The sequence below is a fragment of the Amia ocellicauda genome, chromosome 20 (genome assembly GCF_036373705.1).
Source record: "Amia ocellicauda isolate fAmiCal2 chromosome 20, fAmiCal2.hap1, whole genome shotgun sequence".
Lineage (NCBI taxonomy): Eukaryota > Metazoa > Chordata > Actinopteri > Amiiformes > Amiidae > Amia > Amia ocellicauda.
Window position 1 is genome coordinate 19,021,270 of NC_089869.1, and position 24,002 is coordinate 19,045,271.

The 24,002-nt window shown below is 36.7% G+C and overlaps 1 protein-coding gene across 1 annotated transcript; it reads left to right on the forward strand.

Moving 5' to 3' along the window:
- Window positions 1-1,295: 1,295 nt before the first annotated feature.
- On the forward strand, window positions 1,296-23,398 carry hectd2 (HECT domain containing 2). Its single transcript, XM_066693482.1, has 22 exons — window positions 1,296-2,185; window positions 5,631-5,760; window positions 8,237-8,375; window positions 8,960-9,062; window positions 9,656-9,745; window positions 9,987-10,051; window positions 10,613-10,658; window positions 11,363-11,472; window positions 11,744-11,892; window positions 12,090-12,213; window positions 12,462-12,558; window positions 12,749-12,856; window positions 13,271-13,403; window positions 13,948-14,036; window positions 15,166-15,324; window positions 16,926-17,000; window positions 17,349-17,436; window positions 17,599-17,705; window positions 19,924-20,039; window positions 20,800-20,943; window positions 21,401-21,517; window positions 21,607-23,398. Exons 1-22 carry the CDS (start codon window positions 2,099-2,101, stop codon window positions 21,608-21,610), a joined length of 2,280 nt encoding a protein of 759 aa, XP_066549579.1. The 5' UTR covers window positions 1,296-2,098; the 3' UTR covers window positions 21,611-23,398.
- Window positions 23,399-24,002: the final 604 nt, after the last annotated feature.

Below are 24,002 nucleotides of genomic sequence, written 5' to 3' on the forward strand. Positions count from 1 at the left end.
TGGCATAATACTGTAATTAGTGTGCATATTATACATAGGCTATATATATCCTAATTATTCAGCAATCAGTCAGAGCTGAGGAAAGTTGTTAGATGAAGAGATCTTTGCCTCCATCTTCTGGTTGTAATAAACGCATTAATTCACAAATACGCCACATGACAATCTGATTCTTTATATTTGCTGCTGCTAGAATTAATATTTTATGACTTCTTTCACCTGTTTTGGTCTAATTTCTAACAAAAGCCAAATTAATTATTTAAATAACAAGTTAACCACTATTTATAAATAGTTATAATAGTTCACTTGAATTATTATTATTACTATTATTATTACTTGTGGTATGTCACAAATTCAATCTTTCAATCAATTCTATTAATATTATATGCACCATTTATTGCCAGGCAGGGTATGTTTTTTTACTTGAACACAGTGGGGTTAGACTGGGTGAAATTTGTATATAAGCAGTTTAATCATCATTCCAGTTATATTTGCCTTAGATGTTGACCAAAACGTAAATTCAAAGGCTGTCATGCAAACAGACACTATGACATTATGGTTAAAACTTGCTTACAAAAAAAATCAAGTATATAAAGCACTTGCATATCTGTAAAAACACCGGTCATGTTTATTTATTCATTTATTTGTAACGCTAAATATAGACCACAATCATAAAGCTTTGAAAGACAGAGAAATGTCTTGGTCTGCACTGCCCTCTAGTGGACTTTAAAGGGGTAGCCCTACACGACTCACAGATGATGTCATCTTCCTGCTTTAGTCTCTGGAAAAATTAAATGTATTCCTTCTGAATCAAGAATACATATCACTACATTTATGTATGTATTAATTGGTTTGTTCAAACACCCAAACATGTCATGCATACCAAACATCCAAGATTAATGACCACAGTGTCCACCTTTGTTATTATTTTAATATTTAGCATATCCTATAATGAATATAATGAAGGCAAACTAGGCTCAAGTTATGCTCATAACGCTGATCATGTGACCAAAGCATCCTGGTCCAACAACTGGGAAACTGTCTGGCTCCCAACATTTTAATGGCTGTTTCACTCCCACGTTTCACGTTGCTAGGAATTATTCAAAATATTACTGTAACAACCCGCCCACTCGCTACAGTAGCTGAAGAGGAAAATAATATAGCGCCACGCCGCTGCTGTGTCTGAAGTTTCTCCCTTAGTGCGCTTTGCAATCCGGCATTTAGTGTTGAAGTGGGGCAGCAGTGTTTAAAAGTGACGTATACACACTACAATTTCAAATACATGACATCAATATAGTTCTGTCCACATATATGCTCCAACGCGCAAGTCAGATTACAGATTTGTAAACTCCAATAGCATTGCATCTAAATAATTCACTACCCAATAACAATAATATATAAAACAACAGGGGGAAAAATGCATCCGTTTAGCTTTTATTCTTTTGTATCCTTGATATCCTGGAAAACGACATGAAAGCCTCCACTACAAAGCCCAGCTGCAGATGTCTCCTCTCTGAAGCCGCTTGCATGAATCCATCACTTCTCACGCTGGGCTCTAATGGGATTCTGGAAAGTGCGGGAGGAAAGAGAACAGGGCTGTTCTAATTGCGCGTCTCCTTAATTGCGCTAATGACGCAACGCCAGTCCCCGTCTCCGGCAGCCCGTTTCTATATGAGCCTCCTCAACAACATGGCGCCAGTGTGCAGCTGTGCGGCTGGGGATAGAGATGATGAAGGCGAGTTTTAAGTTAGCCCATCAAGTTACTTTGTATGTAATGATCGCATCACACTAGCGGGGAGAGACTGCGTGTTGCTGCGCAGTCGGATCGGGCTGGACTTGTGCGGCCGCAGCATCAGTGCTGACAGGTTGCGGAGACTCACCTGCTCAGTGCGACGACTTTCTCATCAACACCCGGGGACTGGGGCTCTGTGGTCATATATGAGAATAGTGCAGCACAGACAGGTAGACAGAGGGAGAAGGGAGGATAAAAGTGGAGAAATGCACCGCTCTGCTTCACTGCGTCTGTCATAAGCATGTCCCCCGGGACTGCTGCTCCTGCAAGACCGTCTCTTTTCCAGGGCTGAAGAATAACGCTTTCAACATGAATGAAGACAACTTTTCTTCACTTTCCCCAGAAGAAAGAGAGAGAGACAAGCTTCCTCCCATACTGAGTGCTGCAGCTTCTGGGGTGAGTGAAAACAAAGGCACTTTAAATGAAAATCATCTGAATAGCCTATATTTAACTTATTAACCTGGTTGCCTTTCTTGCATAATAGGTGTCTGTCTTCCTTATAATTTATTTGAGTGTGTGCTATTCAAAATGAAAAAAGATATTAAAATAAAGTTTATACTATTATAACAGTTCACAGTTAAAAGGACCAATGCAATTATTATTATTAGTACTAGTAATATTATCATTGTTGTTATGATTATGATGATAATTATTATTAGGAAATAAGTATTTTTAACAAGTAATGCAAGTGACATACAGGTATGCAATTTGAAAAAAAAAATACTAACTAAAAGTTCTGAAAATGTCAGATTGAAAGCAGACTGAAAACTACATTTCTCCTGCTACAGCCAGTACTGATTTATTGTATTTACAAAGCCTTGTTGAAGAACGTACAATTGTCTTTCACATTATATAGAAATATATGATATAATTAAAGATGTTATTTCTATTTAAGATTTCTATTTTATGGTACTACGTCAACTATTACAACTTGATAATCGAAAAGAAAAAAAACATCTCAAGTTACTTTCCTAATTGTATATATGTATATGAGAATGTAGGTTTCACATTTTAATAATTCTTTCACCCATAAAAGTGTTGCATTCGTAAACATATTGAATATTAGTTTTCCATGATGTAGTATTTTAAAGTACTGTATTTGATGGCACAGGAGTGTTTGGTACTGTCAGCCATCTGAATGTCAAAGATATTAAAGTTCAACAGGATGTCACAGAAACAAAGTTATCGACTAGATTTTTAAAGTTAATATATAACTTGTGATCTTCGTGTAACTGTTTTATGTATGTATGTATGTATGTATGTATTTATTTATTTATTTATGTCTGACTAAATGATACATCAACACATTTGTTCTTTTCAGTTGAGCATTTTCTTGCCATCTCTGGGTTGTAAATTCAGATGCAGGAAAAGTGTAAAATGTGTTGCCATTATATTTACTCACATTTACTTTAACAATACACTACACAAAGTAACTGTTTCTCCGTATGTTCTGTATTTATTTTTTCTAGGTTTGGGTTAAGGTTTAAAAATGAATTGTGAGAGCTTTTGAATACTTTAATTATGTTTTGGAACACAGTTTTGAAAACAACAGCGAACAAACAAGGAAACATATATTTCTCCTCCAGCTGCTCTCCTAATGTGTTGTTTTGACAGGTGTGGTCTGGAGTCAAGTCCTATTCTTTGCAACCTAATGAAAGCAAATTATGGTGTTCTTGTATAAAATATCTTTTATAGTTTTGTGTTAACAGATACAGTACACGTATTTAGTACACGTTTGCTACTTTAGGGAAAATGGGACTAAATTAACCAGCCTATGGGACGCATCATTTTTCAGACTTTAAGTAATGTCTGGAAATGTCATAACTTAGTTTCCGTTAGTGCATACCTTGGAAATACTGCATATTTAAAGCACAGTTAACGTGAGATACAAAATTCTGCAAACACATGCACTAACTCTTTAATAAATAACTTTATTTGGCAAGCCGCAGATTGAGAGATGCAGTGTTGTTTTGATCCAGAAAGCTGAGTTTTATAAAGGAAATGTTGTAATCCAGTGGAGAAGAGCCACACCAAAAATACTGAACACATCAGTGTGTTCTGCTCTGAAATCTGGTTTTAATCGGAAACTGCCTATATGGTACCTTTTTTAATGGTGGAAAGTTCATTATTTCAATAAAGTTTTTTGTTGTTGTTTTTAAATATATTAAACCTACAATCTTTGAAACCTATAAATGTATTTTTTACAGTAGCCCCATTACATTTAACATAATGTGAAAAAGATCTTCCAACAGAAAATTCAGAGAAGTGATTTCTAGAAAATGCACAGTCCTTCTCCTTTAAATAGAAACAGTAGCAGTGTGCGATGACTCTTCTCAGCACAGGAGAGTATCCCATGTGGTTCTCATAAAACATAATGCCTTCTCTCTTCGTGTCAGCTGCTTGGCATATGCTTAACTTTTATTTTCCACATGCTTTTAACACTTTCTGCCTGTCAAGGTGTCAAAACCTGCTGCTTAACACTTTGCACTCGGCACAGTCTGATGAAGTGTCCATTTCTGTTAGAGAAGACTCGGATGACAAACCCTTAATATGTTAAGATCTTTAATATAATCTATAAAGACAACATGAACTACTAACTCTACATAGAAGTTAGTTCATGCTGTAACGTGTGTTAGCAGTGTTTTTGTTAATACAATTAATTTGTAAGAAAAGTCAATGCACACTGTTTTAAGGAGTCATGCCTTTTTGTATGAGTTTTAAAGCCTGCTTTGTTGAAATGTAAAATCCCTATTGTCTCAGATTTGTCCTGGCCAACTGCACATAAGATGATATTTTCCAGCCATTAATGAAATGACTAAGCCATATTGTACAGGCGATTTATAAAACTGCAGCTTTGTGTAGTCGTCTTTTTAATGTCTGTTTAAACAGGAATGTTATCAAAGAGACTGATTTTTAAGAAATTGTCATTCTGTAAAAAAAAACTAAGAAGGAAAACTGTATCTGGCTTCTGTTAATTTTGTTGATCTCGGTTTTGGTAATATTTCAAATATATTTAGGTGCCTGTAAAATGTGTATATTAAATTGTATATTATGTTGAAAACCATAAGTTCTATACAAACATGACTTGTATGTGCACTTTGTTTTTATTGTATAGCAAAAAAAAAGGACCATTGTGATTGTCGAATATGTTCCGGGCTTTTCTATCCCGAGTGTATGGGGACATATCGGATAATTTCCATTCCTTTGTTTAGATCTGTGGTACCTATTTCACATGAATACATGTATCAGCCAATGCATGAAAGGTGATACTCTGTGAAGTTATCTTGCTGCCATTAGATTTGTAGGGTCATTTGCAAAGTATAAGAAGGTATTAGGCTATATGAATTGCATTGTATAACATTCATTGTATTCTACTGTAGTATAAAGAACAGACTAGCTGTTTAGACTTGCTTTATAACTGGCTTTATATTATTTACTCTAGGTTAATAGTACCTGAATCATTAGAGTACACCAACACAAATATTATTCTTATTAACAAAATCATTTTTAAAAACATTTTTAATTTTCTTCAACAAAAAAAGTCTATCAGATTAATTTAGAAATTAGATCTACTGGGTATGTCTGTCTTTCATGCAAATATGGAAATCAATTGATTGGCTCCAAAAGTTGAGAACAAAAGCTATTAATATCGTATTACTTGGAAAGGCCTCAGTTCCTATTAAATCTACAGTAAAGGAAAGATGCTGAGAAGAATATTGCCTTGTTTGTGTCTGATAATGGTGTGATTTGTTGTCACAGTCATGTTCACAGTGGTATGAAAGTGTCCGATTGCCATTTGTTTCACCTTTTTGAAATTCTCTAAATCATCTATTTATGACAGGGTTTGGACAGAGGAACAAAGCCACATTTTCCCACCTTCAACAGTTTTATCTCAACGATAAACCAGAAGAAAGACGTTGTGGGCAGCCGGCATCTATCCACGCAACTTCTCATGCCCAATGGAAAACATGGTAAGACATGGCATTAGACGGCTTATAAAGAAATCACACTTCTCTGGTTGATGCTGTTGTGTAATATACAGATAATGGAGTAGTAGTACTCTATAAATACATATGAAACACCACTGGAGAACCTAGTTATTTGAAAACTAATTGATACTTTGAGTGAATATTTTAGGGCTGTGTTTTTATATAGTTTTGAGAACTTTATTAACTGTCATTAAGTCACAGTGAGGGGGCGTGGCCATGTGTGGTGAGCAGAGTGGACTACAAGCCAATTTTTGGGTAGCAGATCCAAGTTTTTTTTTTTTTTTTTCTCTTCATCAATGCCAAAATACATACATATATATATATAACCTAACCATCGTTCAATTTAAATTCTTATGTGAGCTCTTATTCATCGTTAAAAGACAGGATAAGTAACTTGCAACCAGATATAAAATGTGATCTTGTTGGAAGAACGCATATATGTTTGGGGTTTCTTGAAAATAAATGACCCCTGTAACTAGTTTTTTTATTAATGTTCAGTTTCGCAGCTGCAGTTGACTACGTTCATATAATATTTGGATTAGGTGTTAAAGGATCCTAATGATGAACAAATATATATGTTTTATTGTCTATTCTTTAAAGATATACTTTCCCTGTCCTTTGTTCCACACAGAAAAACAGTTGGAAGAACTAGTTTGACAATTTCAGAGTTAATTGAGAAATAATCATATTGCCAAGAACTTCAAAGATAGTGTTATTATTATGCATATTAGTTATGTAATTGAATATCAAAGGGACTCATTGAATAAATTAGTCTTACTTGATGAAGCAGATGTGTTTTGCTTTCCTTTCCATAGAGATGAAAGTGATTTTGCTTAATCCCCCCTGCGATAAACAATGCCTTAAAAATATGAAGGCTGTTGTCATTCATGATTATCTTCCTTCAAGTCCACTGCTCTAAATCATAATAAACATGATGGATTCGGTGCATCTGCCTGGAAACTGTAACATTTAAAAATTAACCTGTGTTAAGCGGTCTCAATTATGTTTGCATGAATCTTCACAACAAAAATTACCATGTTCTCATTAAAAACCTGCGCAGTTTCTAAAGGACTCTAGATCCCATCAAATCCCAGCTTTTCTCAGTCTCTCTGTTGTAATATTATGGGAATGGCTGATTGAAGCTGTTCATGGTGAATCAGTGGTTTCACTGAGGCACACTGTGATGATCAGCTCGTTGATTTTGTTTATTTTTACTAAGGGGCACCCGTGAGTGCCAGGCCGCCTTTGATTAATAAACTGTTACTGTGGAAGCTTTTGATTCAGCGTGTACTGTATGCGGCGGCTGAAGATCTGACATTCCCATGACAACATGGGTATCCGGGTCTCCCATGTCGTGCCTGAGAAGCATTGTCAAATGTCATATGAATAGTGTTCATGTTCTGCTGTGGAATATTTAGCACTATTCTACACAAGTGTTACTGGTCAAAGTAAAACATATTATGATGTATGATGTTGTGATCCATGGGTTTACATTACAGGGCAGTTACATACACCGATCATCCATAACATTATGACCACTGACAGGTGAAGAGAATAACACTGATAATCTCGTTATCATGGCACCTGTCAGTGGGTGGGATATATTAGGCAGCAAGTGAACATTTTGTCCTCAAAGTTGATGTGTTAGAAGCAGGAAAAATGGGCAAGCGTAAGGATCTGAGCGACTTTGACAAGGGCCAAATTGTGATGGATAGACGACAGGGTCAGAGCATCTCCAAAACTGCAGCTCTTGTGGGGTGTTCCCGGTCTGCAGGTGTCAGTACCTATCAAAAGTGGTCCAAGGAAGGAAAAGCGGTGAACCGGCGACAGGATCATGGGGGGCCAAGGCTCATTGCACGTGGGGAGCGAAGGCTGGCCCGTGTGGTCCGATCCAACAGACGAGCTACTGTAGCTCAAATTGCTGAAAAAGTGAATGCTGGTTCTGATAGAAAGGTGTCAGAACACACAGTGCATCGCAGTTTGTTGCGTATGGGGCTGCGTAGCTGCAGACCAGTCAGGGTGCCCATGCTGACCCCTGTCAACTGCCGAAAGCGCCTACAATGGGCACGTGAGCATCAGAACTGGACCACGGAGCAATGGAAGAAGGTGGCCTGGTCTGATGAATCACGAGTTCAAGGTGTTGACTTGGCCTCCAAATTCCCCACCTCACAACTTACAGGACTTAAAGGATCTGCTGCTAACGTCTTGGTGCCAGATACCACAGCACACCTTCAGAGGTCTAGTGGAGTCCATGCCTCGATGGGTCAGGGCTGTATTGGACATACACAATATTAGGCAGGTGGTCATAATGTTATGGCTGATCGGTGTATTTTACAATGGTCTAGAAACATTCTGATTCTACTAACAGTTTCAATTTTGCTACATTATTATGATCCGATTGTAATAATGTAACTGTTGTTTTGTGTGTGTGTGTGTGTTGTTTTTATTTTTATTGGAGTGAGAGAGCTGCCTCCTCTCTGCTCGGATGTCCGACAGAAGCATCGCATCTCCATAGAGACGCTTCCTCCGGAGATGAAGGCCCCGTTTCCCTCCGAACCCATCATTCCTCTCCGCACCAAGACTGTGAAGGAGTTTCAGTGAGTACATTTATATATTTGGGAGGCCTTCATACTGCAGTGGATCGATAAAGGCTGCTGCTGCCAATAATGATATATATAGCGCCTTTCAAAAGTATTCAGACCCTCTCACAGTTTTCACATTTTGTTGCTTGAAAGCATCAGTCATCACACTTTGAAGTAGGAATTCATATATACACAACCTACTCCACACATTCAAAGCAAGAACATAAAGAAATAAGTAAATAGTATCATTTTGTAACTTCATATATTGGGACACCATAGGAAGGGTCTGAATACTTTTGCAAGGCACTGTATATTGTAGATTGAATGGAAAATGTGACCACTAGACCTTTCATTTGCAGAGCGAGTATCAGTTTACAATGTTAACTGTTAAATGCAGTGAAGGACACCAGCTTATTTTAAAATGACCTGAGGAGAATGGTTATGTGAAAGTTTTACATAATCGAAATCTCTGGGATTACATAATACTATTAATCTTGAAGTGGAATGCATTGTTAAGTGTCAGGTTTATTTTACTCATATTTATCTTCTTTTAAATGCAATGAAATGTTAGTATTCTTACAGACTATGTTTTGTTTTAGGGAAGACCTTGAAAAGGCAACCATTTCAGGCAACTGGAAAGTTGTCCATGATTTCTTCTTGACTACATTTGACTCTTTTTTGGAACTGAATGCTGCTTTTAAGGTATGTAAGACGTATTACATTTGTTTCTGTAAGAGTTCAAATATTGACTCAAGCCTATAAAAAAAGGAGCAGTTTTATTTCTCTCTGAAAAGGAAGGAATAAAAGCGACTTGAGAGGCTGAAAAATAGCACCTGTTCACAACTGAAGCTGAACAATTGGGGCGTCTGGGTCTTGAATCGGTGTATTCAGTAGTACTGCAGTAACGGGGTTAGTCCTGTGAAGTTAGTGTTATGGTCCCTTGCCTGGTGGAACAGCAAAGGACTGTGGTCAACAGAAAAAGTTTTAAATGTGAAATGGAATCGAGGGGGAGGGACGGTGCGTAATATTTATAGAAATAAACTGTAAAAAAATAAATTGCATATGTATTAACAGCATGGCTTGGCATGCTTATGAGATGTTATAGTTTAGTTTATAATCCAAACAAAGCCATATAAGTATATGAGTTTAAAGCAGTAATGCCAAAATGACCTCAAAATTGGCAGGAAAACAAAAGCTAATCATACATTTTCTGCACCGCCATTAACGCAGTAAAGAGGCTGCATTCCCTTGTCAGAGACTTAAAGGTTTAGATTAATCTGTGTGTTTTCTTTCAGAAAGACGCAAATGCACCCTTTAACACAATTGAAGATGTGGGAGTTAATACAAGATTTGTTAATGCTGTTTACGATGCCTTACTCTATACAGTAAGTACATGGCAAAATGTTTCCGGTCAAGGCTTTAGATTTAAGATTCAAATTCTAAGATTCTAATTAGATTTTAGATTCTTTAGGTTGATTCTCTAAATACAAATTTATTGCTAAGACCTCCATTGACATATTTGTTTCAGTTATATATCTTTCTTTGTGTGCTTTTATCAGTAAAGATGGATATGCACATATATTCTTTGTAGTTACTCTGCTCTTTTTTTGTGTGTGCATATTGTAGCCCCAAGACATACAAAAATCAGTGCTGAAGGGAATAATTAACAGCTTATTGAGAGAATGGAAAGGGTGAGTATTAAAATATGTCCTTAATCTGTTGGTTGATGTAAGGGTGTCACATGGGTAGGGGGTGGGGTTTGGCAAGAGGGACTGTTGCTGTCCTCCAACTCAAACCAGTGGTCCCTCAAACAACTGTGAAATGAATGTACTGAAATTAAAGGGAGACCCCAAACTGACTTGTTCAGTCCACATTTTGTAACTATTAATTACACATCCAAGAAGAAATGTAAGGCTGAGATGAGAGACTGTAGATATGTCTTTTCACGGGTAAATGTAATAGCTGTATTTACTGGAACCACCTATTATGTACAAAGCAAGAGTTTCTTCCAGGTACTTGTCTCTGTTACTGTTTACATAGTTTAACAGTAACTTGTTGTTAATGGATCTCAGGGTTCAACCATTCAGGCTACTTTATAAGTAACTTTTCCTTTCTGCTGTCTGTATTCACTTTAAAGAAATGTGGCCTATGTCAAAAGTTGAAATAGTGGCACAATAGAAAACAGGTGTCCCTTGACTTTGTTAAAGAGGTGTGAATGAAGAACATTTGTATGTGTTCACTTTATTTTCCAGGCCCCGAACCAAAGATGACCTTCGAGCTTACTTCATACTTCTTCAGGTAATGTACAGTGAACTTCAGATCCTAACTTGACAAGAATGATTTCTGTTAACTGTCCATACAAAGCCCAAAATACTTGCGCTATGGGCCCCGTGCCAGAATACTGCCTTTGGATAATCTCAAAACTCAAGATACACAAAAGGTTGTTAATGTTGAAGTAGTAAAGGAAACTGTAATGCATCACTACCTTTAAACCTGTTTTACAATAATGTCATAAATCCAATATGTGGCAAGAAACTGGATAATATTTTGTGTTATTTTGGTTTTGTCACTGTCAGTATACAACCATTGTATGGAAACCAAATCAGGTGGTCAGTCATTAGACCATATCTAGAGTTCTGCAAGATGACAAAACCAGCCTGTGTTTACTGTCTTCAGCTAGAGACTTCTGTACAGGGGCGTGTTATTGGATTGAAAGTGTTATTCGAAGGGATCAGAAGGGCTGCAGTACATGTATGAAAAATGACCCCACCTCAGATGTTAAATACAAACATATGTCGGGATTGCGCACAGCGTTTTTATGGGGAAAAACTGATGAGGTCATATTTAATGGGAAATGTTTTCGAGATTTTGTTTGTCATTGAACCATGTAGGTAGCTATCTTGTCATCTTAAGTAAACAACTATAGATAAAACATATTTCTATAAAAATATAAAAATGTGTTTAAATGCATTCTAATCTTTTGTGTGGATTGTGTTTGATAGAATCCGCAGTACAGCAGCACGTCCACGTATGTCATATACGCACACTTGTTGAGACAGATAGCAGCTTTGGCGGAGGCAGACCATCATTTCCTTGTTCACTGGTTTAAAAAGTAAGATTTGTCCTCCTGGTTCTTATTAACCTGTTGGCTGTGTGACTGAAATCTGTTCTGTATGCTAAACCTCTCATTCTAGCACATTAATAAAAGCTAACTTAATTTCAGATGACCAAAAATACTTTCCACTCTAATCAGATTGCTACGCTATTTTACATCTATTGTAATATATATTTTTTCTATTGCCAATGAACAACACTTTTATAAAACAATTCTTCTTGTGTCTTTGTACTGCTTTTTCACCCGATTACTCTGCTTTGTCTACTAGGCTGTCGCAGAGGAGGTTTAAACAGCTGGTGGACAGACTTCTCCAGTTTATCTCCCTGCGCCTCTTCCCCACAAAGCCCGACGATGTCCCGCCCCTGGCCAAATGTACCTGGTGGATTCCTTCAGCAACCAAAGTCCTCTCTCTACTCAGTGAGTGCCAAATTTAAATCCGTCAAAGGAAGTCTTTTCCTGGTGCACAACAGAATAGGGGGAAAAAAATAGTAAATGAATGTTTGTTTTGTTTTGTTTTAACTGAATTACTTACTTGCTTTCAAAACACCATTCTTACTTTCTTAGGATACAATTTGCCTATAAAATACATCCATGCTTTTATTTCTCTGTTGTAGATGCAGCAAACAGCATTTCTAATCCACCAATTTTGCCTTTCACGGATTTCTATAATTTAACGCTGGACCATATTGACATTATGGAAGAATATCAGACGTGGCAGTGTTATGGGAATTCACACAGGTGAGGGAACGGCCATTAAAATCGTGGAGAGACTGTTTTGTAATCGGTCTGTTGAAGTTGAATCCCTTTTTCAAGTAGAATTATAGCTCCCTCTTGTGTTCATCGTACCAAATGATCACTAAAAGTGTGATGCTTACTGTATTTATTATCAAATAAAATACTTAAAATGTTCTGATTTGCATTTCATGGAAGTGAAAAGGTATGTTATACGATTCTTCAGCGAGTCATTCATTTCTCCCTTTCTTTAGGTTCTCGTTCTGCCAGTTCCCGTTCATTCTCTCGATCGCAGCGAAGAAATTGATCATCCAAAGAGACTCAGAGCAGCAGATGATTAACATTGCCAGGGTGAGAGGCCACAAAGGTTTCCCTTAGAAGTATTTCTGGAGTACCATACTATACTTAGTCCTAGTCATGTTATAAAATGTGTATAAATTATATATTGTATATTTTCATCCAACCACTACATTGCAAGAGCTATTGTGTGATACGAATCTTAATGGCATCTCTGCAATGATTCTCCTGTCACTAATTCCAGCAAAGTCTCGTGGACAAAGTCTCTCGCAGGCAGAGAGTCGACATGAACCTGCTGTTTCTCAACATCAAAGTGAGACGACCCCAGCTGGTCAGCGACTCCCTGGATGAGGTAATGTTTTATAGCAATAAACACATTTTACTATATTACTGTATATTTTGAAACATTGTATTTTGTAAAAGTGTATTTCTCTGTTTTGTAATCCTAACATAAGCACTAGTGTTGTATTTTATGATTATAGTATGTTTATTTATTATATTGCACTCTGGTTCCTGGGGTAAAATCGGCTACACAACTGAACAATTAATAAAATTGTAGAATTTCAGAAAGCAGATTCAAAAACCAATATAGTGACCGACTTCAGCCGCTTTCTTTTTTTAGCTTTCTTTTTAAAAAATCATGACATTCCTCTTTCACAGTTAGCCTGCCTGTGTTGTGAGAAGGACGTGGGGGAATGTTTGAGTGCGGGTGTTGCTTATTTTGGAAAAATATTTTAACTGTGGCTAAAATTTGATGGTCTTGCAGCTGACGAGGAAGAGAGCTGATTTAAAGAAGAAACTGAAAGTCACCTTTGTCGGAGAAGCGGGTTTGGACATGGGCGGCTTGACGAAGGAGTGGTTTCTTCTCCTCATTCGACAGATTTTCCACACAGACTACGGTGCGAGGGATGCAGTCAATGGATAACACATGTCTGTCATGGCATTTCTAGCATTTATGATTAAAACCCAAATCAGAATGGATGTAATAATGAATATTTATGCAGAATAAGGTAGTTCAATGACAGGAACACCACAGGTTTCAGTATAGGTGACTATTTGTTCCCAAGTAAAACAATTATCAGTGTACTATGTCTTTTTTATATAGTGTTCTCCACCACGTAACATTCATAGGATATCATCATAACGTCCCTCACAACCAGTGGAATAGTAGTGCTCAGCCCAACATGAAACATAAGCTTTACTACTGTGACCAGAACATTATATAAGAATTACAAGTCGTCTGCGTGGGTGAGAACGGTGGCCATCTGTCACTGTGATGTAATCAAAGCTCACCATTAATCTGTTTTAGTAATACCAAGAATATAATCACATTTTTACACATTTAATTTCCGACTGCATGTATTTTTAATTAATTTATTTATTTGTTTGTCTGTTTGCTTATTTATTTATGATCTAAAAGTCTTATTTTTACTTGTCTTACAGGTATGTTTACCTACTTGAAGGATTCCCACTGTCATTGGTTCAGTTGCTGGAAGTGCGATAACTATTCAGAATTTCGGTTGGTGGGAACCGTATCCTTTGGTACCAGATCTGTTAAAATCGGTATTTGCAGATATTCGGATGACTTCCAGTTGAGTGAGCTGATTTCCTGTTAGTGCTCTGTTGGAAGTAATGAAGGGACACTGGGCTGCCATGACAAAATGGCAGCAAGTACAGTTGTGTCCCTGAACTGCCAACTTGTAATTGCTTTGAAAGACTGCAGTTTATTTCACCCTGTTGCCTCATCGCTTATCAGCCAGTTCACAGGACAGCTCAGCTCTGCTTTTGATAGTCTGTGTATTAGATGTCACTGATCATAAACAGAAAAGACGCTGTGTTACACTTCTTACTTTGCTCCAGCATGTGGTTTGTATTATTATTATATAAGTCGTGCTCTTTTTTTTTTTTTTTTTTTTTTAACTTTTTTAATATGCCTTTCTGCTCCACGTTCCGGTGGTTTTGTTGCTTTTTTTAGTTCATCACTCCAAACCACATGGAATTTTCCTCCACTCGGCACCAATATGTTTTGGGTATATTGAAGTAAATCTAATATCCGCCTACCTAAATTGAACATAAAGCGAAAGGCAGTTACATATGGAAGACCTACTGATAACAGCTGTTACTCTTTTAAGGAGAAACTGCTTCTTGTAGACTTGATGCAGTTGCTCGTATTGTGTACACCTGCTGTGCTGTAAATTCCTGTTGCTTTTATTATCCAGATTTAATGAAAAAGCTGCTCAAGTGAATTGGTTTTTCCAGCCTTGCTGTTTTCACGTGGGCTGCGAAGATTTCTGGATCTCCCAAGTTCCATGTCTTACTGTTGATTTAATATTTAGCATTTGGTATTGACAACAAGGGAGGACAAATCCATAAAAGCAGCCATAAAAAAAAAGAATAATTAAAAAGTTATCCAGTCCTGAAATAAGAATTTGTATCTCAGAAATAGGAGTGAATTAGTTTGCTTTTTCCAACCGTCTCCATGGACTTACACAGAGCTGACATCTGCTTCTCATTAGACATTATTCAATCATGATGGCTGTCTTTTGAAATGGGACAAAATTACACTGAACCTGTTTTTTAAAGAGGGAAATCTGGAGTCAAATCAGGCAAGTGTCAACAGAAACAAAATCCAGACATGGTACTTAACAGCTGATCTTGTAGCTCATGGGTCTTGCTGTGTATAATAGCATCACCCTGGATATTCGGTTTCCACCTTGCTGCTATAAGAAGTTGCTGAGTCCGCCCATCGTGCCCTGTGACCACGACACCCCAGTGGGCATGGCTCCTCTGACTCTGGCTGACCTGGACCAGATAATGCCAGTGAGTGCACCTACAACATTTATTACAGTCTTTTCTGGTTTCTTTTTCGTTTTTTTGTTTGTGATTGACGTAGATAGAGAGAGAGTGTTAAATCATTTCACTGGAAATGTTGCACCCAAACACTGCTAATATAACAGCACAGTAGAAAGTAGTCACTTAGTTTTGGCTAATTTATGTTATGCGACAGCCAGAAGAATAAGTAATTTGAGATTGACGTCTCGGGAACATGTTCTCTCTTCGACTCTCTGCCCTGTCTTGCCAAGACTTTAGGCTGTAGTGTGAAATTCCTTGTTCATCATATCCTCAGCTGATGATTAAGATATATTTCCCCATTACTCACAACAAGAGTGATTTGAACTTAAATGCACCTTTGTAGAAATTTTTTATTTATCAAATTAATTTCAAAAAATATTTCAAAAACTACAATGGTTTTATTCAGTCTTTAAATCAAATACAGAATGGCCTTAATTCTCCCTCATTAATGGGGGATATTTCATAATTACTCATTATTTCAATTGGAGTGGCCAGATGGGCATAGTGAGATTTAGTATTGCTTTGTATGTATTTAATATCAGCCTAATGTTGGCATTAAATTTGCAGTTGTCTTGAAATTATTGAAACATTTTGTTGTTGTTTGCCACCAGGTGTCTCCCTACTTAAGCCTGGTTGCTCATCTCTGTAATAACCATTTGTAGAAAAACATGTACTGTGAGCAGACAATGAATATATATTATTTCCAGGCAAAATTATTAAAACATAATTCGTATATTATTATTATTGTTTTGCATTGACATTTTCATTGAATAGCATGTGCATTGTTCTATGGAAAAAGGTTGTTTCACGTAATTGTAATCATACATTTGCGCAACAGATGTCTCATACAGACCCAGCTGCTGCTTTGTGCATGAAGTAACTATGTTAGGCCATTGCTTTTGTAGAGCGCAGTTGTATCTGGGAATCTGAATATGCAAGTCTAGGACATTTCAGCTTTTGTATCAACAGTCATGTAAACAGTCTTGTGTTCACAGGGTTAACAAATATATCACGAGCTGCCCATTTTCTTACAGCCTTGTATTGCATGTTTAAGTTTACTTGTGCAGATGCACTCGCATTGCCTGTCACTTGCATTTCCATGGGAACAGGTTTATTGTATGATGACCTTTTCTTTCAAACAGAGCTAAAGCATCAGGTTTCTTTCTGCACAGCAAATCAGCAAAAGATCTCCATGTTCTTGCCACATTTCAGGATTAGACTACAGGTTCATATACTACTTTAAGGTCATGAACAAGTTAAATCTGGTGACTGCAATTGAAACCTGAAATATATATAAAAGCAACATTTCAATATTGTATTTCGCTTGTATTGCTGCTTCAAAGTGGAATTGCCTACCACATTAAAAGCCTGTAAATACAGTTTCAGGATCAATAATTGATAGTTATCCTTCAAAAGTAATAATACTGATATTATTTCTCTGTTATTTATAAAGTTTATATTCACTTTATTTAAAAAAAACTTCACTAACAGAATTATAGAATCTAAGTAATTTGCATTATTTTTAATTTCAAATAATTGCTATAGCTTTAAATGTGTTGAATTTCCAGGAGCTTGCTCATGGGCTTGGTGAACTGTTAGCTTATGAAGGCAACGTAGAAGAGGACTTCTATTTGACTTTTCAGGTGAGAACTACCAACTTCTGCAATGACATGAAAGCTACTCTGATTACACTATTAGAGGAACAAATACTTTTGAAGTGAATGAAGGAAATATTTAGTATCTATAGATAAACTTAAACTTAATACAGTTTTTGCTGTTTTTACAGGCACACTCATGTATACAACTGTATTGAATAAATTGTGCAAAGTACTGCTTGATCTTTTGAATAACATTAAAGTGAAAAAAGTCAATACCCGAAAATCCTTGTTAAGTTTGGCAAAAATGAATATATTAATACAACAAGATAATATTAGGTTTCTTTCATTATGTGAATCTGAAGAGCAGGAAAAGTAAACAAGTGTTTATTTCAGGTTTCCCAGGAAGAACTGGGGGTTTTAAAATCATACAGCCTCAAACCAGGTGGAGACAGAATTCCTGTTACAAACCACAACAGAAAAGGTGAGTCTGGTATCGCCTGACTAACTAGTGTGTTGGAAAAAAGTGTTACTTTGCTTTTACATTTTCAACATATAACATCATGTGAGATTTGAAGAGTAAGTAGTTTTCATTCTTCACATTTTCTCGGATCAGGTGCCAATCATTTGTGTTTTCGTTGAACAGAATATGTCCAGCTGTATATCGATTTCCTTCTCAACAAGTCCATCTACAAACAGTTTGCCGAGTTCTATTATGGATTCCATAGTGTTTGTGCTTCAAATGCTCTGATGGTAAGTCTAATATAAATATATTTTTTATTGAAAATAGACTTAATGATATGATGCACAAAATAAACAAAGCAAAGGAAAACGTGCTGCTCTGAGATATTGGCAAAGTTTCATGAGGCTTAATTTGAATTGTGTGTTATAATATATACAGAGTGTGTGTGTATTGTTTTGTAATGAGTTGTTAATGGCATTTTAAGTAATCATTAGTCTGCGAGAATCTCCCTGCCTGAAAGGATGCTGTAAAGTGTGCTGTGTCAGACACCTTGTGAGAAGCCTAGAGAACTGAACTTGTCTATGTTGAATTTGCCCGACTAGGCTTTTTGTATTTTTAGCCTGCCTGTGCCCTATTTTGGTAGACCTACAGTATCTAGGTTTTCAGGTCGCTAGTGGAATGCATATGAAACCCCTATAGAAAGAGTAAGGTTGAGTTTAGTATATAATATTGAGTTGGAGACGCGTCCTGCATTTCAATCAGCCAGCACACAAAGATGCCAGTGTGCCCCGACCATCTACAACTTGGCAGCCTTTGGAAGGGTTACACTAGTTAAAGCAGCATGGAAGCATCTTTGAGTTTGTGCTTAGGTCTCTTTTGTTGCCCAGACACCGGCTTTAGTGTACTTTCATTCCTTTTCTGAGGTGGCGCATAACTTTCTTTCACGGTGATCGATGGCTCAACTGTATAGGTATATCTGTATAGGAACAGATTGCAGATTGTTATTGCTTCTTATGAGAGATTTTATTTTACACTCCATGCATTTGTGGAAACTTCCAGAACGCGTTTATGCCAGCCTGCTGTAGTCAGATGGGTGAAAGCATTTTTATTCAGTTGCGTAATGAATGTAGACGAGACATTCTGCTTATTGGTTAAACTGTTTATTGTATAAAATCGACTTGGGGATAATGGAGTACAGAGGTCTGCCTTAGTACGCAGTCCTTATTCAGTTAAAAATCGTGAACATTATTTACAGTAGTCTATCCCCACGTCCACCAACAATGTTGCATTTTGAGGATATGCATTCAGCAGAAAAAATAAACTATTTCAATCAAATGCCAAAATTAGAGCTTAAACTAACATTTAAACCAGGCTTTTCTCTTCTCCTTGGGCACTAATTATATAGTGGTAGATGCCCTAACCACAATATGTTGATCTTGGTAGGATTCCAGGTTAAATTTGTCTGTGACCCAGCACCTTAGTATTGGTCAAAGTGTTTAGTACTGTAGCTTCTTACTAACTCAGGATGAGCTCAACTATTTGAAATGATAGAAAAAAGCGAATAACTCAGAGGGGGTTACATTTTCGGAGACATTTACATTATATGTATGCTGTATTTGTCATCTGGGTTCTCATGAAAGAATTAACAATCAACCAAAAAGACAAAACAGCCGAGGCAGACGAGAAAAAAGTGTATAGGTTTGTGAATGCCTGTTCAATTCCGTCTTTTGCAGCAACACCGTTTTACAAGGACATGGCATTGAATAAAGTTTCTTTTTCTTTTTCTTGCATGCTATTTTCAAAAGCAAAGAGAATTATGCACAGATTTCCAGATATATATCCATCTTTTTTCACCTTAATGTATATAAGTCTTTCTACAAACCATTATAATACCAAGTATGGTCTTGAGAGAGTCAATTGAGGATGCAGCAAATAAATGAGTTTTCTTCCATTTAAACCCAGTGAATTGCCTTGGATTCAGACCAGGAATGAAACCTGAGCCGCTGTCCTCATGCTGCTGTTATATAACTCCTCGCTAGGTTCAAGTTGCTTATATAACTGGCTTTGCGGTTGGAGTCAGTTAGCTCTGGCCTTTGTAGTGGATTATTATAGATCTTTTGAAACATAGTGCTACCTTGGTTATGATGGATGCACAGGCAATTGATAAGAAAGTGTATAAAACGCCAGTGTTTCTTTACATATTGAGAACTGGGCGAGCCCTTGAGTTTATTTGTAGCACGCTGTCCCTAAAAGCATCAACAAACACAACTGAGTCTGATAAAAGTTGAAGACCGTACTGTCAGGGAAGTTTATTGTTCCCTTGTTATCTTTTTAACATTTATCTTCACTAATGACATGTTCTTCAATATTCTTTCGTGGGTGGGGGGGATGTATGTATAAGGATGCATGTATAAGGATCAAAACATAGAAACATAGTTAAAAAAAAAAAAAAACTGGCCTGTACTATACAGGTGCTATTTTCTCCCTGAATTATTTTCTCACTTGTAGTTACTGAGACCCGAGGAGGTGGAGATCCTGGTCTGTGGCAGTCCAGACCTAGACTTGAATGCCTTACAGAGAGTCACCCAGTATGAGGGCTACAGCAAAACAGACCCAACGATTCGGTAAGCAGGCGTGACTCACTGCAAAGGCATTTGGCTGACTGAGATGCGGTATGGCTGCTTACAGTAGTGGTTCTCTGGATAAGCACTATTGTGGAGTAAAAGTTAAAACTGTGTCGAACCATTTTGAATTATTTACAGATATATACTTTGTGTGAAAGACTTCAGTGTGTGGATTCCAGCAAGCTGGCAATGTTCTCCTCTGCACAGAGTCTGCACTGTTGTGGACTGACAGTGGATTATTAGACTCTTACTGGACTCATTTTATTGACTCCGGCTCATTTAGCACACACAACACAAAGGTAGATAGAAAAATAAATGAATGGGTCTGAGAACAAACCCAACTATATGACACACTATGTGATAAAATGGCAATGGACCGGGCACACTGCAGGAAGAACAGATCAAAGATGGACAAAGGAAGCTTTTGAATGGATCCCAAGAGATGAAACCAAGACATTCAGGTGAAAGATAGGAAGGTAAAATCATAAGCTTTGCAGGTGTGATGTGGAAAAGAGAAACTGTAGATCAAAGCAAGTGGAAACATCTTGGGGAGGCCTTCATCCAGAGGTGGATTGATATAGGCTGATGGTGATATATAACAAATAAAATTTTATACTTTAAATATGAATGTCAAATTGTCTTGTTCCTAACCCTTCATAGAATTTTGCAGTGTTACTTCATAAGAATAGCAATGAATTCCATGCCAAGCCAAGGTAGATTTAAAAACAGATTCACATGTTTGCATGTTTTCCTCCTCCAGGTGTTTCTGGGATGTGGCTTTGGGATTTCCCTTGGAGTTACAGAAGAAGTTGCTACATTTTGCCACGGGAAGCGACCGAGTGCCAGTTGGTGGGATGCTTGATCTGAATTTTAAAATCGCTAAGAATGATGTCTCCACTGATTGGTAATTTCTTGGACCATAATAATTAAAAAGAAACAATTATCCTAAGAAATATTAGCTGTATATATAACAGCTGGCAGCATTATTTATTTAATATTTTAATACGGAAAGACATTTCATAAGAATGAAGAGCTTATGTATTTAATTGTGGAAAATCTCTTCGGCTTGAATTATATTTTAGAGAAATAATTGGACAGTGGTGGAATTGATATGCATTATCTTCAACACTGTGTCTGAATCAAAAACAACACTCGCTCTGATAGAAGCAATTCTAATGATTGTGTTCTTAAATCGTCAAATTGGATTAGCTTTGATTTATCCTGGATTGTAAAAAAATAAAATCAATGTAAATCAAGTATGTTGATTTAAAGAATGGTAGGCATCAAGATTATTATTACCATAACGAATACATTGCCATATTTTTGTTTATATTAATGCAACTCTTTTGCATTTTTTGCAGGTTACCAATATCTCACACCTGCTTTAACCAGATTTGTCTGCCTCCCTACAAAACCAAGAAGGAGGTGAAACAGAAATTGACTATTGCTATTTCAAATGCGGAAGGATTTGGTCTGGAGTGAGTAAAACTGGTAAAACATATATAGATTTTAGCTACATTTTCAAAGTTTCCTGCATTGTGACCAGTAGAGGATTCCTTTCTTACAGATGAGAGGTAGCCAATGAAAATGCAGATCACAAAGTGTCCTGACGCATCATCCACACCACTGCCCAATGGGAAAGGAGGTGCCATGTTGGAATATTCTGGCATCGGCCCGCCTCCATCGTACGGTTTGCAACTTCCAGACTAAAGAGATGATTTGCTCAAAATGTTTTAAATTGTCCCTAATAATGTTATGAAGTGCAAAAGTGGCACAGGATCGGTAAACCAACAGGAAAAGAGATACGTGATTTCTCTTGAAGTATATGAGGTACTTTCACTTTTTCTTAAATGGCCACTTGACTTCGATGTCTCTCTATCCCTCTGTATCAATCAGATCCATCACACAGCCTTATTCTCTATCTGCTTCATTGCAATCAAATCAAACACCTATCTGAGAGAGGATTTATTTTTGTAACCTTTCTTTCTTCAATGTTTGAAGTAACTTAATAATGTTGTTAACAGACCAGTGAGCATTTGTGTTTGTGAAAACAGATAATTAAATCTAGGTCAACACAGGCTTGTTTTTGTCGAAAGAAAAAATATGGGCCTGGTAGCCTGTCAGATTGGCTCTGAGATGAGAACAATTAAAAGGATAAGGTCCAGGATTCCTGAATAAAGAAATAGTGGGACCATTTGTGTTGCGACTGGTAGGAAGATGAGACAAGAAATATATATCTGTGTAAGATGTTCTTTTGTTATGGTAGAGAGATTTGTATGATTGTTTGACTAGGAATTTTAGACAAACAGCTGTTTATGCTGAGATTTGTAACATTTTATAAATGAAATTATTTAAAAACAATTTAAATTATATAACACTTTCACTCTTTTGAGATGCTATATTTAAAATTAGAACAAATATTGGTTGAAATTTTATTTTGAATAAGAAATGATGTCTTATGTTTTGTATATTTTGTTGCAAAGGCATAATTGAGCTGTATGTGATTTATCTGTAGAATCCTGAATTGAAAATGTAAGTTTTCACACCTGCATTAAATTTAAGGGAAACAGCACTGCTTTCACACTGATCATGTCTTGTACATGCCTGTGTGCATACATACATACGTAGGTGCTCCCTCTCTGTTGGATTTGAATGTGCTGAGTTGGATATGAATAATTTCAGTCCGGAAGTAAACAGTTTCTCCTGAGAGGTGAAATGTTGTTATATGAACCCAAACTGTTTTAATGTGCTGTCTTTAAAAAGTGCTGAACAAATTTGGAGTCATCATTTTTTAGAAGACAGTCTTCAGTGTGTGTGTGTGTGTGTGTTAGAGACTGTATTGTATGGTTTTGCTTAATGTAGCCCTACCAAAACATGAATGAATTGGTAATACTTGCTACACAAATAGAAGAGATTGTGCTCAGTGAAATGCACCTTATACACGACTAAACAGTCAGTCAGTCAGTCTTATTTGATATGGAATAAAGCTCTAGCTATAACAAAACACAACCATTTGGTGAGAGCAACAACCGACTGCAGCCCCCAGGTGGATAAAACAGTACATGTTGACATTTTCTATTTAGTATGAAAACAAAAATGAGGGCCAGCCTCCTACTGATACAATTGTGAGGGCTGGTGCAAATCCAGCACTATCCTGTGTTAGCTAGAGTGGTGTAGCATTCGTATTTATTTTTATGTGAAAGTTGTTTATGTATTTGTCCTCAAATCATTAAATATTCACTGTAAGACTCAGGAGATGTTATACGCCTCTTTGTACATTTATTTTCGACGACTTTGTAATTTTACTTGTATTTGAATTTTAAGGTGAGTTTCAATAAAACAAGTTTTATTTATTTTTACCAGGGTGTTTTACCTTTAAAGAAATGTATAATATTGATGTTAAGTCATACAAAACATGTAAAACCAATGCAGAAGGGTGTGAACTCATTCTGCTGGCATTGCAAATCTAAGGGTATCTGAGCTTGTGAAGGTCTTTCAGCTAAATATTTCAGAAAGCTGAAGGTCTTTAGTGTTTATTTTGTAATTAAATGTTTTTGATAGCCACACAGATCCGTTTTTTCTATCAGTTCTGTAAGACTTTAAGAACAGATTCATTTTATTTGAAATACAGTTAAAGTAAATGTTTACTGCTTTACTCCATCTTGTCTATGACAACATAGTATCAAATTCATGTGAAGTTGTTATTTCTAAAATGGGCCAAGTTTTCCATGAGGGTGACAGGAAATGTACTTGATTTACTGACAGTTTATGACTAAACCCACAAATATCTGTTTTATTGTTGGACTGTCTTATCAGCTCTGAGTGGAAGCTATTCTCTGGTGTGAGTAATATTGTAATGCCAGACATATTGTATCATGACTGCTACTGCATAAATCCAAAGCCAACGATATTATTGTTAATATGAATGATTTAAAGTCTGTTTCTCAAAGTGTTTGCCTTTCA

What these genes read in the sequence shown, in the direction of transcription:
- hectd2 (XM_066693482.1), top strand. Translation starts at nt 2,099, where the DNA reads ATGAATGAAGACAACTTTTCTTCACTTTCCCCAGAAGAAAGAGAGAGA. An exon ending in ACCTGGACCAGATAATGCCA is followed by an intron (nt 15,325 to 16,925) that starts GTGAGTGCACCT and finishes TTGAATTTCCAG; the next exon opens with GAGCTTGCTCATGGGCTTGG. An exon ending in GTGCTTCAAATGCTCTGATG is followed by an intron (nt 17,706 to 19,923) that starts GTAAGTCTAATA and finishes TCTCACTTGTAG; the next exon opens with TTACTGAGACCCGAGGAGGT.